Source organism: Beta vulgaris, chromosome 2, assembly GCF_026745355.1.
Source record: "Beta vulgaris subsp. vulgaris cultivar EL10 chromosome 2, EL10.2, whole genome shotgun sequence".
Classification (NCBI taxonomy): Eukaryota; Viridiplantae; Streptophyta; class Magnoliopsida; order Caryophyllales; family Amaranthaceae; genus Beta; species Beta vulgaris.
The window spans coordinates 43,504,431-43,517,420 of record NC_079203.1 but is presented as its reverse complement, the minus strand read 5'-3'; the positions used below and the strand labels follow the sequence as shown (position 1 = coordinate 43,517,420).

Genomic DNA, 12,990 nt, shown 5'->3' with positions numbered 1-12,990 from the left:
GATTGTAAATTCCACAAAAATTTCTTAAATTTTCGAAAAGTTCCTTATCTCCTAGATATTGTACAGATAATTTCATCTAATTCTTATTTAGGAATTCTTTTTTAGTCCTTAGATTGGATCAAAGGATTCTTGTTTCTTCCTTTCAAATTGAAATTTGGTGCCCTGGTTAGGGTTTCTAGGGCTCGTGTGTGTGAGTTCGTTGTTGGTCCTATTTTGGTTGTTGTCTCGCTGATTCGTATAGTTTGGGCTATATGTGCTCTAATTTCTTCTCTTCCCATTGATGGGATGATGATGATTATTGATTGTGTTGTATTATCATTAGTTTTAGGTTTCTTCTTTGAAGATTGTGGGTTTCTGATGGCTCCCTTCCTTATTAGGGAGTCCATGTATTATGTATGGTGGTTAGGTTTTCGATCAGCTTCCCAATACTCCCCATTGGTGATTTTATCAATCAAGATCGTGAAATCAAGCTTTAGATGTTGTGATAGTCATCTCTTTCTAAGCGGAAGAGTTCATGAAGTAATTCACATATTTTTAGGATAAATGTTATTGTGTTTAATAGTTAATGTTGTATTGTTTTATGATTAATATACTTATTTAAATTGTTAAATGTAAGCGTGTTTCAGGTAAAGGACTTGTGTTTAAATGATTCATGTACCAATATTTATGATTAATGTACTTGTATTTTAGTGTAAATGTGATCTTATCTTATCCATTGACGTTACATATTGCATCTTATCTTATTAACCGACGTTATAGATTGAAGATCTAAATTATTGCAATCTTTTATTTAAAATTAATTGTATGGTACTTTGTTAAATTTCATCTATGTTTTTTAAAATGAATTTATGGTGTTTTTTTTTTTGCATATCTATTTACTGTTATTATTAACATTAAAATCGGGTAAATTATTATAATTAGCAATCAGTGTAATTGTCAAATTAAACCACAAAGGAAAAATGGGTAAACTGGTATATTTAAAATAACGTTTTTTTTGTTAACGTAATACAATTAATGACTTAATCCGATTAATTATAAGGCAATTATCAAATTATAATTACTATATTTTAATTTAATTAATATTATCTGAAATTAATGTGATGAGTCAAATTATTTTATTAATATTGATGGGGTATGAAAAGTAGGAGAGAGAAAAGGAGGTAGGGCATGGAAAAGTAAAAGAGAGAGGGTAAATGGGGAGGTTAATGAATGTAGGTATGAAATTGTGAGATGGGGAGGGTAGATGATAAATTTAGTGGAAGATATGGACGAATAAGGTGAGGAGAGAGAAATTAAGGGGATGTTAATGAATGTGGATGCTCTTCCAATCTCTATAATTTCTGACAAAAAAAAGTTTAAAATTTTTGACGGAAAAAGCTTAAAAAAACTACTAGCATTTGGTTAGTGGTAATGGTAATGAAATTTAGTTTAAATTTGTAAAGAAGTTCTCATGGGAATGAAACTTTACCACAAAACATGAGTTTCTTTCTATAAATTATCATTAACACCCAATACCACATTCCCAAATGGTAATGGATAATAATGAAATTTTAAGAAGAAATGAATATTTTGAGATGGAGTAACATTACCACGAGTAATGATATTAAATTTTTAATACAAATTTACACTATAATATATTACCATTCCTATCATTTATGATCTGTTACCAAACGGGCCAGAAGTAATAGGGACTAGGGTATTGGGCAACAGACGCAGACGTATTTTAAATTTCATCGCTTACTTGCGAGAAACTGCATTTCTATTTTCTCCTCAGAGCATGCTTTTGCTTTTGCTGCTCTTATTTTTGCTGCATTTTCTCTCTCCATTCTTCTCCGTCGCAACTCGCAACTCCACTGTCCTTGGGTAAATCTCTCTTTCCCTCTTTTTTCTCGACATTTTTGTTCATTTTGTTCTCTGCAAATTGCTTACAACTTCAAGTAGGAAAAGCAAAACCCTTAAATTACTTTGTTTTTTCACAGTAATTTGGGGATTAATGTTGTTTTACTGATAAAACCCTTATTTTTTAGTTTATGAATTTCTTAAGAATTTGATCTATTTATACTTCCTTTGATGTGAAGCATGGGTTAATATGTTGTTTGGTCGGTGAAAATCTTTGTGTAAGAATATTGCCTTCTATGTGTTCGATGAAATGTCTCACTTGTTGATGTCGAATTTTTGAACTGGGTTTTGTTTTATTGTTTGTAAGCATTGATGTTTTCCGTCTAATTATTAGCTGTCTATACTTTTCTGCTTCGAATTGACTGTTCTAGGTGCTTGGAGTAAATTGGAGATTTAGGTTATGATGTATTCTGTGTTATTTGCACTTTATTGAGGTGTATGCTCACTGCAATCTATGTGAATTTTGTTTTGGAAGCAAATGATGATGTGGGTTTTCTGATTCCGAAAGAATTAACATAATTTGTGCTTAAGATGTGCAAGAAGAATTATTGCTTTTGTAATTGCTATACTCATGGTAAAGGTTGATGGTTTTGTTCTGAATGACAAAAATAGCTGATTAGCCACTTGAAATCAATAATTATTCTTTTGTAAGATTACTGTTGTATGTGCTTGGGAGGAAGGAGGAACTAATTTCGTATGTCAATCCTGGGAACTTAGTATAGCGTGTTTTATTGAGTGGTTGTGTGGACTGAATTGCTGAAACTGCTTTGAAGGTAATGTCTATGGCGTTTAAAGATTTTGGGGTTTATGTGCAGGTCATATTGGTGTTTAGAGTTTAAAGGGTGAGATAAGAACTAAAACATCAACATGTCGATGTCTAAGAGTTCGAAGATGTTACAGTATATCAACTACCGCATGCGGGTCACTATCCAAGATGGGCGTCAGCTTGTTGGGAAGTTCCTGGCCTTTGACCGTCACATGAACCTTGTCCTTGGAGATTGTGAGGAATTTCGGAAGCTTCCTTCCACCAAGGGAAGCAAATCTAACAAAACTAATTCTAATGAGGAGAGAGAAGATCGCCGTACCCTCGGCCTTCTCGTCCTCAGGGGTGAAGAAGTCATTTCCATGACGGTTGAAGGTCCTCCCCCTCCTGAAGAGTCGCGCGCCAAGTCCATGGGGGCTGCTGCCATGGCTGGTCCAGGTCTTGGTCGAGCCGCTGGACGAGGTATTCCAACTGCACCTCTTGTTCATGCCCAACCTGGTTTGTCTGGTCCAGTTCGTGGCGTTGGTGGTCCAGCTCCGGGCATGATGCAGCCTCAGATCTCCCGACCTCCAGTTCCAGCCCCTCAGCTATCGGCTCCTGCGATGAATTACCCAGGTGCTCCTGTGATCCGTCCGCCTGGTCAGCAGATGCCAGGATTCCCACCTCCAGGTGGGCCACCAAGAGGCCCACCTCATCAGGTCCCTCCCCCAGGCCAGTATCCCCCTGGGTCGAGACCTGGTTCAGCTCCTCCTGGGCATTTCCAGATGCCTCCTCAATATGCCCAGCGTCCTGGGATGCCACCTCCTCCCATGATGCGTGGCCCACCTCCTCCTCCCAGACCTGGAATGCCAGCTCCACCTCATCCTGGTATGCCGCCACCCCCTGGTGGTCAGATGCACTATGGACCTCCTCGTCCAGGGATGCCACCTCCTCCAAATCCTCAACAGCCACCTCAGAACCAGCAGCAATGATTATAAAACTTCAGGTATGTTTGCTGTTATCTAAATTTACTCTTATGTTCTTGGATTAAAGATGTGCTTCTAATCGACATTGTTTGCTATAAATAATCTGTGTGATTGTTATGGTGTACCCTGGTTTTTTTTTATTTACCTGGTAAATATTATTAACCTGACAATCTAAAAACATGGACCTGCTTACCACAAGCATTGCAATTTGATTTGATATAATTAAATGATCTAAAAGCATACAATTATATGCTACTAATCAGATTAGAAAACCAGATTGGCATGTTGGATTGTAATTTTCAGCAAATCATGAACAGTAACCCTACTTTCTTGTATTAAAGGGCTCTAATAAATTTCACCGTTCTACTGTAAACTTCTTGTTGTGAATTAGCTACTTGTTTATCCTTCCAATATTGACATCCCAAAACATCGCATAGTTACCTCATATCTGGCATAATATTATCATTCTGAACATACACATTAACCTTAATTGTGTATTGCATATTCCAATCATCTTTCACTCATCTTTTGAGACATTTTGGGATGTACATTAACATTACGGTTTTCTTCTATTGGAGGCACAAAAGATACTCCTTAGATATATAGTAGTTTCAATCTTTGAGAACTTTTTTCTGTTTGCTTTTGCAAGAATTTCTGGTTATATTATAGTGTAGCATGTGAGTTGGTCTTAAACTCTGACCAGCTTGGAATAGTATTCTTCGGTGGAGTTAGTGTTGAATTTATTGAGGATGAGGTTCTGTTCGATTCTACTGTTAGTTAATTTATGTTGGACATTGTCCCTGTTTAACCACAAGTAAATAGAATTAGATTTTTGTGCTGAATTTCTATCTTGAGTCTTGACTGGTTCTTTTCGTTATTCTTCTCTCCTATATTTTGGAGCTTTCTGTTCAGAAAGCGCTTCGCTCTGTATTGTGATGATTTGTTTTGGCATGTTAGAGAAATGGTATTGGGTCATTGGGTGTACTCAATTCCCATTGACCCCAACGCTGGTTGGATTTTTCTTTCTTTTATGCCTTGATCCCAATTCTCTCGCCTCTGGGCTGTTAAGCTACTTGTTTCATATAGGAAAACCAGATAAGATTGTCAATCTGGTATTTTGCATCTTTTTTTATATATGAAACATAACATGGTAGAGTAAATACCGTCTTAAAAATTTGTATCTCGCATTGATAATCTGGCCTGTGTTTTTTCTTCACCATGTAACAAAATTTTCAAGTATATTTATATTTCCATCGTTTGGCTCTTTGGCAGGTATCCTAGGATGGTGATGATGCCTTAGACTTGGTTTTCCTTTGTCCACAGAGAGGGACTATTCGTTTTTCAGAGGGTTTTAGCTTTACCGAGTTTTGAGTAGTACTTTGTACCTGTTGACAAATATTTGGCAGTGTATATTTTGCTAATTAGTTGCCTTGAAAAGGAAGAGTTATTTTGCTGTTAAATGTTACCTTGTGAACTTGTGTCTATTATCTAGGATGCATATTAAGACGTATGAGACTATGAGCAAAACTTGCATCTTCTGGATTAATGAGGCATAAATTGCCCTGCAATTTTTTTTGATCTACATTTAACTGTCGACAACCGAATACAACCAAAATATAGCAATGCTTTGCCTTGACGGCCTGACTCCTGGACGTTTATCAGATCTTATATGTAAGTCTAGAACAGATAAATAAGAATACATTAGTCCCATCCAATTAAATTTCTAGAACTTGAAAACATACAGGGAGTTGGCGCTATATTGGTAATTGCAATTAGCAAGGCGTTGATGGGAGTAGTGTCTGCTTAGGGAAAAACAGTTTCCGATGGTATGTTACTCTGGTACCTTACCATATAACTCAAAAACGGAAGCTACCTTTTGCTGTAAGTCGGCCTTGGTCGAACCAACCAACTTGTCAACCTCCTGTCTATCCAAAAAGAAGTAGAAAGTCGGGGTGGCTTGGATATCGAATGCTTCGCTAAGTTCAGGTACATCGTCGACATCAACACTAACGAAATAGAAGGATGCATATTTTCGAGACAAGTCCCCGTAAAATGGTGCAATTATCTTGCAAGGTCCGCACCATGCTGCTTTAAAACATGCTACGATGACCTTTCCTTTTAGGTTTAAGGTTTCCTCCCAAGCTTCAATCGTAAGAATATGTTGCACATTCCCGTTTGCATGAAACGAATCGTCGTCGTCGTCTCCTGATGATCCGCAGAGCCCCATTAAACAGTTTCCCCAACACAATCTTTCAAAGAAGGATCCCATCATGTTGGGGTTACTGAAAATCTACCCTTGATTTAAAGGGGGAAGGCCAAAATTACAAGGAATTTGGCCAAACCCCCTTTAAACTTTTGAATAAGATTTTCTCTTGTGGAAAATATATTTTCAAAAGCTTCTTTTCTTTTGAGATAGATTTCAGTTTATGAATGAATTAGACCCAAGAAGAAACAAAAAAAAAAATGGATGGAAGATATGAATAATAGATATATGGAGTTTAAAAAGGAAAACATTTTGTTTGGTTTTTGTTGGATTTGCCAGCGAAAACATGTCTTCTATTTTAAGTCATTTTTATTAGATATGGTACTTGTTTAGATTCCATCTCTCTTCTTTTCTTAAGCATATTTTTTAGAGATTGAAAATCCACTATCCACCATCCTGCATATCTGATATCTTTTATTTTCATTTCTTTTTTGCTCTTTCAAGGAAATAGAAATATTGACATTAATTGAGTGTTAATGTGTTATAGAATATTGACGACAAATATTATAAGTCGAACTTCCTGGTATGAAACTGTTGTGTTTTCTAGTGTCATAATGAAAAAATTAAGAAATCTCATAGCTAGTCTGCTATAGATGAGTGAATTTTGGATTGCATATGACTAGAGCAGCCAAATATATATATATATATATATATATATATATATATTATATATATAATATATATATATAAAAACATTATTGTCATGACAAAATTGAGCAATAGGTCATATGATGTTACAAGAGATAGAAGGAACATGTAGAATGAACATTAGAAAGAGTAAGGGGAGGGTATGAGTGACAAAGAGTGAGAGACTCGATATAGGATACTTTTAGACATGAACTATCACCAATAATTAGTTTTTTTTACATCACATAAACGTACAATAAACTATAAGTTACTAAAAGGGACACTATTACTTCTTCAAGAAGTAGCTAGCTCATGCGCTAAGCTCATGCGCTTGTTGTACCTGCATCCGGGAGACTATTAATTGTACACCATTGAAGGGATTCAGCAATTTGTATAATATCTATATAGTGTTTCTGGTTTGGATGTTCAGACACTTTGCTGCGTAGATATTGAACCAGCTGGGCACAATCAGTAACAATGGAAACACAGTCATAATGGCAACATGATGCCCATTGAAAAACGCGAAGACAAGCCCGAGCTTACGTGAGTAGAGCAGTATATGCATGAAATAACACCGCTTCTCCCTTATCCTGAAGCGTCCGGGGGTTGGCGATGATCCAGGTTGCACTCGCCTTGCCCGAAAATTTATCTCAAGAACCGTTAGTTTGGATTACCAGTTGGGGAAGCCCTAGTCTGTGTTGTCCTATATTAGCAATGAGAAACCCGGGTGTAGGGTAGGGTCTCCCCTCACTTTGCATGCATGGGTAGGGCCTTGAAGAAAGGTATTGTGTTGTTGTAGAGTTGCTTCCACCGAGTTTTTACCTGAAGGAGGTTGGATGTCACGTTACAGAAGACGACCCCATGAGTGCTCCATATACCGCAAAGGATGGCTACAAACACTAGGATCCGAATGCTATCATGTCCATATGTTTTGCGGAGATATATTATCCAATTTGTGAGCCAATAAGTGGTATATGTCCATTATCCCGGGAATTAATACTCATATTACTCGTCATCCAAGCCCCCGAAGCAAGGAGGCAAAACTTGAAGATGTCTTGGAGATCTTCTGATGCTAGGCCACAAGTTAGACAAGAGTCATCCTGACCTATTTGCCGTCGAAGAAGATTAATCTTAGTGGCTAGGTTGTTATTCCAGAGTTTCCAAAGGAACAATTGTCATTTGGGCATGATGTTCTGGCTCCAAATGGTACGAAAAAACTTTATACAAGACAGAGTTGTCATGCTACTGATTTCTTGTTGCTTTTGCATAAAAAAATAAGCATATCATGTCTTGGTGCGGTATACTCGCCTGAAGTCATGGAGAGCCAATAAGATAGGTCATGTGTGGAGCTGTTGCACGGCAGTTCCATAGTTTGGATGTTGCGAGCCGACTGGGGAGTAAATAATTGAGAAAATCTAGAGAGATTCCATTGATGGCCCGGAGTAATTTGCGTTGCCACTTTTGTTTCCCAATATCTCATATCGAAATACAATCCGGATATACGAGCATAGTGCCATTAACCCATTTTATATTAGTTATCATCACCGACTTCCCATTTCCTATTTTCAGCACAATTCTGATTGAGAAGTATCTATGCTGCTTGTAAGCCTCGAAGACCCCACGAGATGTTGGACTTTGTCCCTCGAATCTGCGGCCTCGTAAACTACTAGCAATTATGGATTTTGATGAATCTCCCGACCTTTTTCATCAATATGGCTTGGTTAAACATTGTTATATTCCATATATCGAGTCCACCCATACCTTTTGGTTATTGAAGGTGTTGACGTTTGCACCAATGAATCCCTTTCAAATCTTTCATAGCCCAGAGGAATCTTGCAATCATAGCATCTATTCTATTACATATCATGGCTAGAAGTTCAAAAATTGAGAGAACATGATTTAGAGAGGCCATCAGGATTGAATTGATTATGAGAAGCTTACTAAATTAAGAGACTCCGCATTGGCTCCATGTTGCTATCCTGGCGGATATCATGTTTAGTAGATATGTAAAGTGCATAGCTTCCGTCTCCTGAATATCAATGGGGACCCCGAGATATATACATACCCATGTTATGAGGAAAGTCCATACTGAGGATGTTTTTGAACTCAGCTTGCCGCTCCTGAGGAATATTAGGACTGGATTTAACAAAAGATTATTTTTTTTAATCAACATCTGACCAGATATATATCGTGGAATCTTTGTACTACAGATATGACAGCCTGACAGGCAGAGGTATTGATCTTTAAGAAGAAGAATGCATCATCATCGGCAAAGAAGAGGTACGACACCAGCCTCCCACCCTTGCACACTGGAAAACCATTAAATTGATTGATATTAGTGGTCATGGAAGTCATTCTGGAAAGGATGTCCATGTAGAATAAAAATAGGTATGGTGACAAATGGTCACCTTATCTTAGCCACATTCAGGTTTAAAATTTTGAGATGCTGACCCGTTGACCAAGATCTTATATGAGACCATAGAAATACATTCGTTAATAAGTTGAACCCATTGCGTCGGGAACCCATACGCTGTAAGAACCTTAAGTACGAACACACAGCTGACTCTATCAAACGCTTTTTTCATATCTAGTTTCAAGGCCGCCAAGTAATTTGTGGAGGAGCATTGTTTGTTAATAATATGCGTGAGTTCATGGTTGATCAGAATATTATCATCCATATTTCGACCTGGGACAAAGGCATTTTGGTGAAGGGAGCTGAGCCTTCATTCTGTTAACCAGGCATTTGGAGGCACACTGCATAGGCTGATTGGACGAAGATGGTTCTTTAGTGTCATCATGAGGATTATGAAGGACAAGGTTTTGGAGGTCATTGGTAACATCGTGAGAGGCTCCACTATCAAGGAGCCAAGTGGTAGTGGATGAGGAGGAGGCAATGGTGGCAGCATGAGGATGTGATGAGAAGGGAAGATAACAATTGTGATGCTACGAGACTCCTTGGGTGGGGGTGGGCTAACATTAGGAAAATGTTGAGTGAAGTTAGGACATTGAGAAACATGTCCTTGCTCATGACACCACTGACATTTGCCAAGGAATGGACGAGGAGAGCGCTTGGTACGATCGTTGGTGGTGGTGGTCGGGTGTCAAAAGAAGAGGTGGAGTTGTGGGCCATGAGTTGCGCGATGATCTGTTTTGGTGGCGTGAAGTGACAATAAAGATTGTGACGGGAGGTCATTTGGGAGAGTGTAGAGACTAGTGAGAGTTCTTTGTTAATAATTTTTTTATATATGAAGTTCTTTAAATTAGATAGTGATGTCTCGACCAATAATAACATCAATAACAGAGTTGTAAGAGGCAAGTTCGGCAAAAACATGATCAATAAGGTCTTCGAGTTCGATGGGCTTGCCAAGGGGAGCAAGGTTGTCATAGCAAGCAAGGGTGTCGAGGGTGGGGGAAAGGGCGAGGGTGGGATCGCCAAGGGTGCTGCTGTTCTAGCCGGCGAAGGGAGGGAGTAGGGTCGCTGACGCCAGAGCCGGTGGTGGTCGCCGGTTGGGGGAAGGGTGTTGGTAGTGGGTAGGGGAATAGGAGGAGAGAGAAAATTGGGGAAAGAGAAAGGGAAAACCTAACGGCGTTAGGGTTCCGTCCATAGTAAGGGTATCTTGAGCTCAAATACCAACCTCAGGGGTATTTGAGAAATTCTCCAAATGTAAAGGATAATTTGGGAATTATGCCAAATTTCAGGGATACCTGAGGAAATTTCTCAATTTTTTTTTGTTAGTGAAAGGATAGACTTTAAAAAAGAAAAAGGGAAAACAATGAAATAAAAAGAAAAAAAGAAACGTTGAAAAGAAAAGTTGTAACCCTAACTCTCTGTTCAAACCCAAAAAAACCCATCTCCCCTACATGTTACAGATTCCAGATTCCATTCCAGTACTTTACTCTATTTAAAAAGTTCGATAATTTCGTATTTGCAGCATCAATTCAAGTTAATTTCGAGGGAACAAATCAAAGGATATTTTCGGCGATATATTGTGAGTTTAAATATTTCAAGTTTGTAGTTAAACATTAAATATTTGAGTAAGAATTTATTTGATTTTATATTGACAGTATGTGAGCTCAAATTTTTTTTAAAAGTTCCAGAATTTGGATACGCACTGCTTAACCTAGGTAAAAGAATTGTATCAGTTTCATAGGAATAAATATGATTGCCATATTTTGTTTTTGTTTTTACATGGAAATCTAGTGCTGGAAAAATATATCAGCTTTTCGTGTGATTGTTCTGGAATTTCCTCATTTCCTTAATATATCGAGGTTTTAGGAATTGGGTTGTCTTTGCTAAGTTTTCTGTCAAACTTTCTTTGTGTTATCACTTCAGTGCTGCGGCCGGCCTTGTTTGCTTATCACCAGTAATATAAGACCTCTATATTTTACTAGAAGGTACATTCTGTTGGATTAATAACAAATCTTTGTGGAGGTGTTTGATCCAGTGTCACATAATTCGCTATATAATTTGTTTTTTCAGTTCGCAGCTCGCCCAAAATGGGCAAAAAATAGGCCAACGCCGACCATAATTCGCTTTTTTTGGATCACAGTTCGCGGGGAGATTAGGGAATTATGTGACACTGGTTTGATCTATGATCTATGTTGCGTACTAAATAGTTGGTAAATTTTATAATGATGAGAGTAAGTTAAGATAGCATATCAAATCCTAAAAAAACAAGGGATAATCTAGAATTGGATAGAATGAAATAGAAATATGGGCAATTCTCTGAGGGGAGGAGGGAGTCATATTGTGTGAGTGGTGAAGTATAATTCTATGATGATCTAAGGCTAATGGTTGTTTGATTGAAATGAAAAGGCGTGGGAAGGTGGAAATCCTAGGAAGTGGAAACTGGAAAGTGAGTGTCACATCTTGGAGTTCTTATCATAAAATGGGTGAATCAAGAATCACCTTAGTTAGCCGGTTAGCCCCCTAGGTTAGTGGAGTTTCCCATACTCAACCAAGCAACTTTTTATACTTAGCTTGAAAATGAATGAAAATGTATTGGCACTGGAACGTCCTAGGATGTTACACTTCCTACATTTAACCATACAACCACTTATTTGATCTTTTAGCCTTGGCTAGTGGTGCTTGTCACTTTAGAAACTACTTTTTGTTTGGAAATTGTATACTAATCGTGTTATTTTGAGGGGAATGGATTGGCGTGTCGGAAGAATAGGAGCTGGGAAATTAGTCTTCCATAGTGATGAGGGGATTGAGCTTTTCCTGCCCTTTTCTCAAGACTCGATTAGATACCAATATTGTATTAGAGACGGAATTTACCAGCTCCAATCCCTTCCCTGTTTCCGAAGTAAGTTAAAATGCTAAGAGATGATAAGTTTCTATGATAGAGAAGTCTTTGCTCTGGCTCATGTATAGTACATTCCTCTAACTGTGTTTTTATTGACCAATATGCATCAACACTTCTGGAATTTCAGGACAGTTGATTGATTATCTAGTGCATACAGCAGCCAGCTGTTAAAATGCCTAAAAAGAAGTCTTCGAAGACATCCGGTGTCACAAAAGAAGAGTCTAAAGATGTACAAGAAAAACCATCTACTGGTCATTCAAAAAAGGCTGATGGAATTGATGAGTCTGAGGCTGTACCAGAAGAACCATCTACTGCAAGTTTAAAAAAGGCTGATGAAATTGATGACATTTTTACAAGCCAAAAGAGGAAGAAGGCCGAGCAAGAAAAATCTGAAAGAGCTAGAGTCAAAAATGAAAAATCAAAGAAGATAAAGAAAAAGAAGCGTATCCCAAAAGAGACTGAACCATTTAACTCTGATTCAAAGCCTAGAAGGAGAACAAACGACGGGCTCGCTATTTACTCAGAGGAAGAGCTGAGGATTAACAAGCAAGATGCTGGTAGCAGTGGCCTTTGCCCATTTGATTGTTCTTGTTGCTTCTAACATTTAACTCTTGGAAATTCAATTAAGAAGGTTCTGTACTTGTAGAATTTCGAATGTGATCCAGTTTTGTAATTTTCATGTTGAAGGCTCAAAGCTATAGGACACATCAACACCTGTTAGAGCAATACTGATATAGGAATTGTTTGCTGTATTGGCTTTGGGATTTTTTTTTTCTTTTACAGGAGGCTTTGGAATGTTGAACAAGCTTGGAGTATAGTATTAGCTATGACATCCATTAATCTTCAATATAAGAGAAAAATAGAGTTTGGTGTTTTAATAAATTACCTACAAAATTAATAATCATAATAGGATTAAGTATAAGATCTGGGAAATACTTCAAAAAAGGTAAATACTAATATTTTGATTATACTTCAAAACATAATCATTAAGAATTAATTTTTTTGTTTGTTTATGGTTTTAGTATTATGAAATTTAAAGTAATTATATAGAAATTAAAATTTTATTGTCTTAACACAACATATGAGTTACACTAGAAATAAGATTATATGATCATAATAAGTTAAAATCTTTTGTATTCCTCTCAATAATATCAATCGTATATG

The 12,990-nt window shown here is 37.4% G+C and overlaps 2 protein-coding genes across 2 annotated transcripts; both read left to right on the top strand.

Moving 5' to 3' along the window:
- The first annotated feature begins 1,704 nt into the window (after positions 1-1,704).
- Positions 1,705-5,209, top strand: LOC104886497 (uncharacterized). The gene is made up of 3 exons (XM_010670942.4): positions 1,705-1,863; positions 2,715-3,647; positions 4,900-5,209. Exon 2 carries the CDS (start codon positions 2,767-2,769, stop codon positions 3,631-3,633), a length of 867 nt encoding a protein of 288 aa, XP_010669244.1. The 5' UTR covers positions 1,705-1,863; positions 2,715-2,766; the 3' UTR covers positions 3,634-3,647; positions 4,900-5,209.
- A 4,880-nt stretch (positions 5,210-10,089) lies between these two features.
- LOC104895139 (hypothetical protein) lies at positions 10,090-12,631 on the top strand. The gene is made up of 2 exons (XM_048639158.2): positions 10,090-10,506; positions 11,954-12,631. Exon 2 carries the CDS (start codon positions 11,999-12,001, stop codon positions 12,425-12,427), a length of 429 nt encoding a protein of 142 aa, XP_048495115.1. The 5' UTR covers positions 10,090-10,506; positions 11,954-11,998; the 3' UTR covers positions 12,428-12,631.
- Positions 12,632-12,990: the final 359 nt, after the last annotated feature.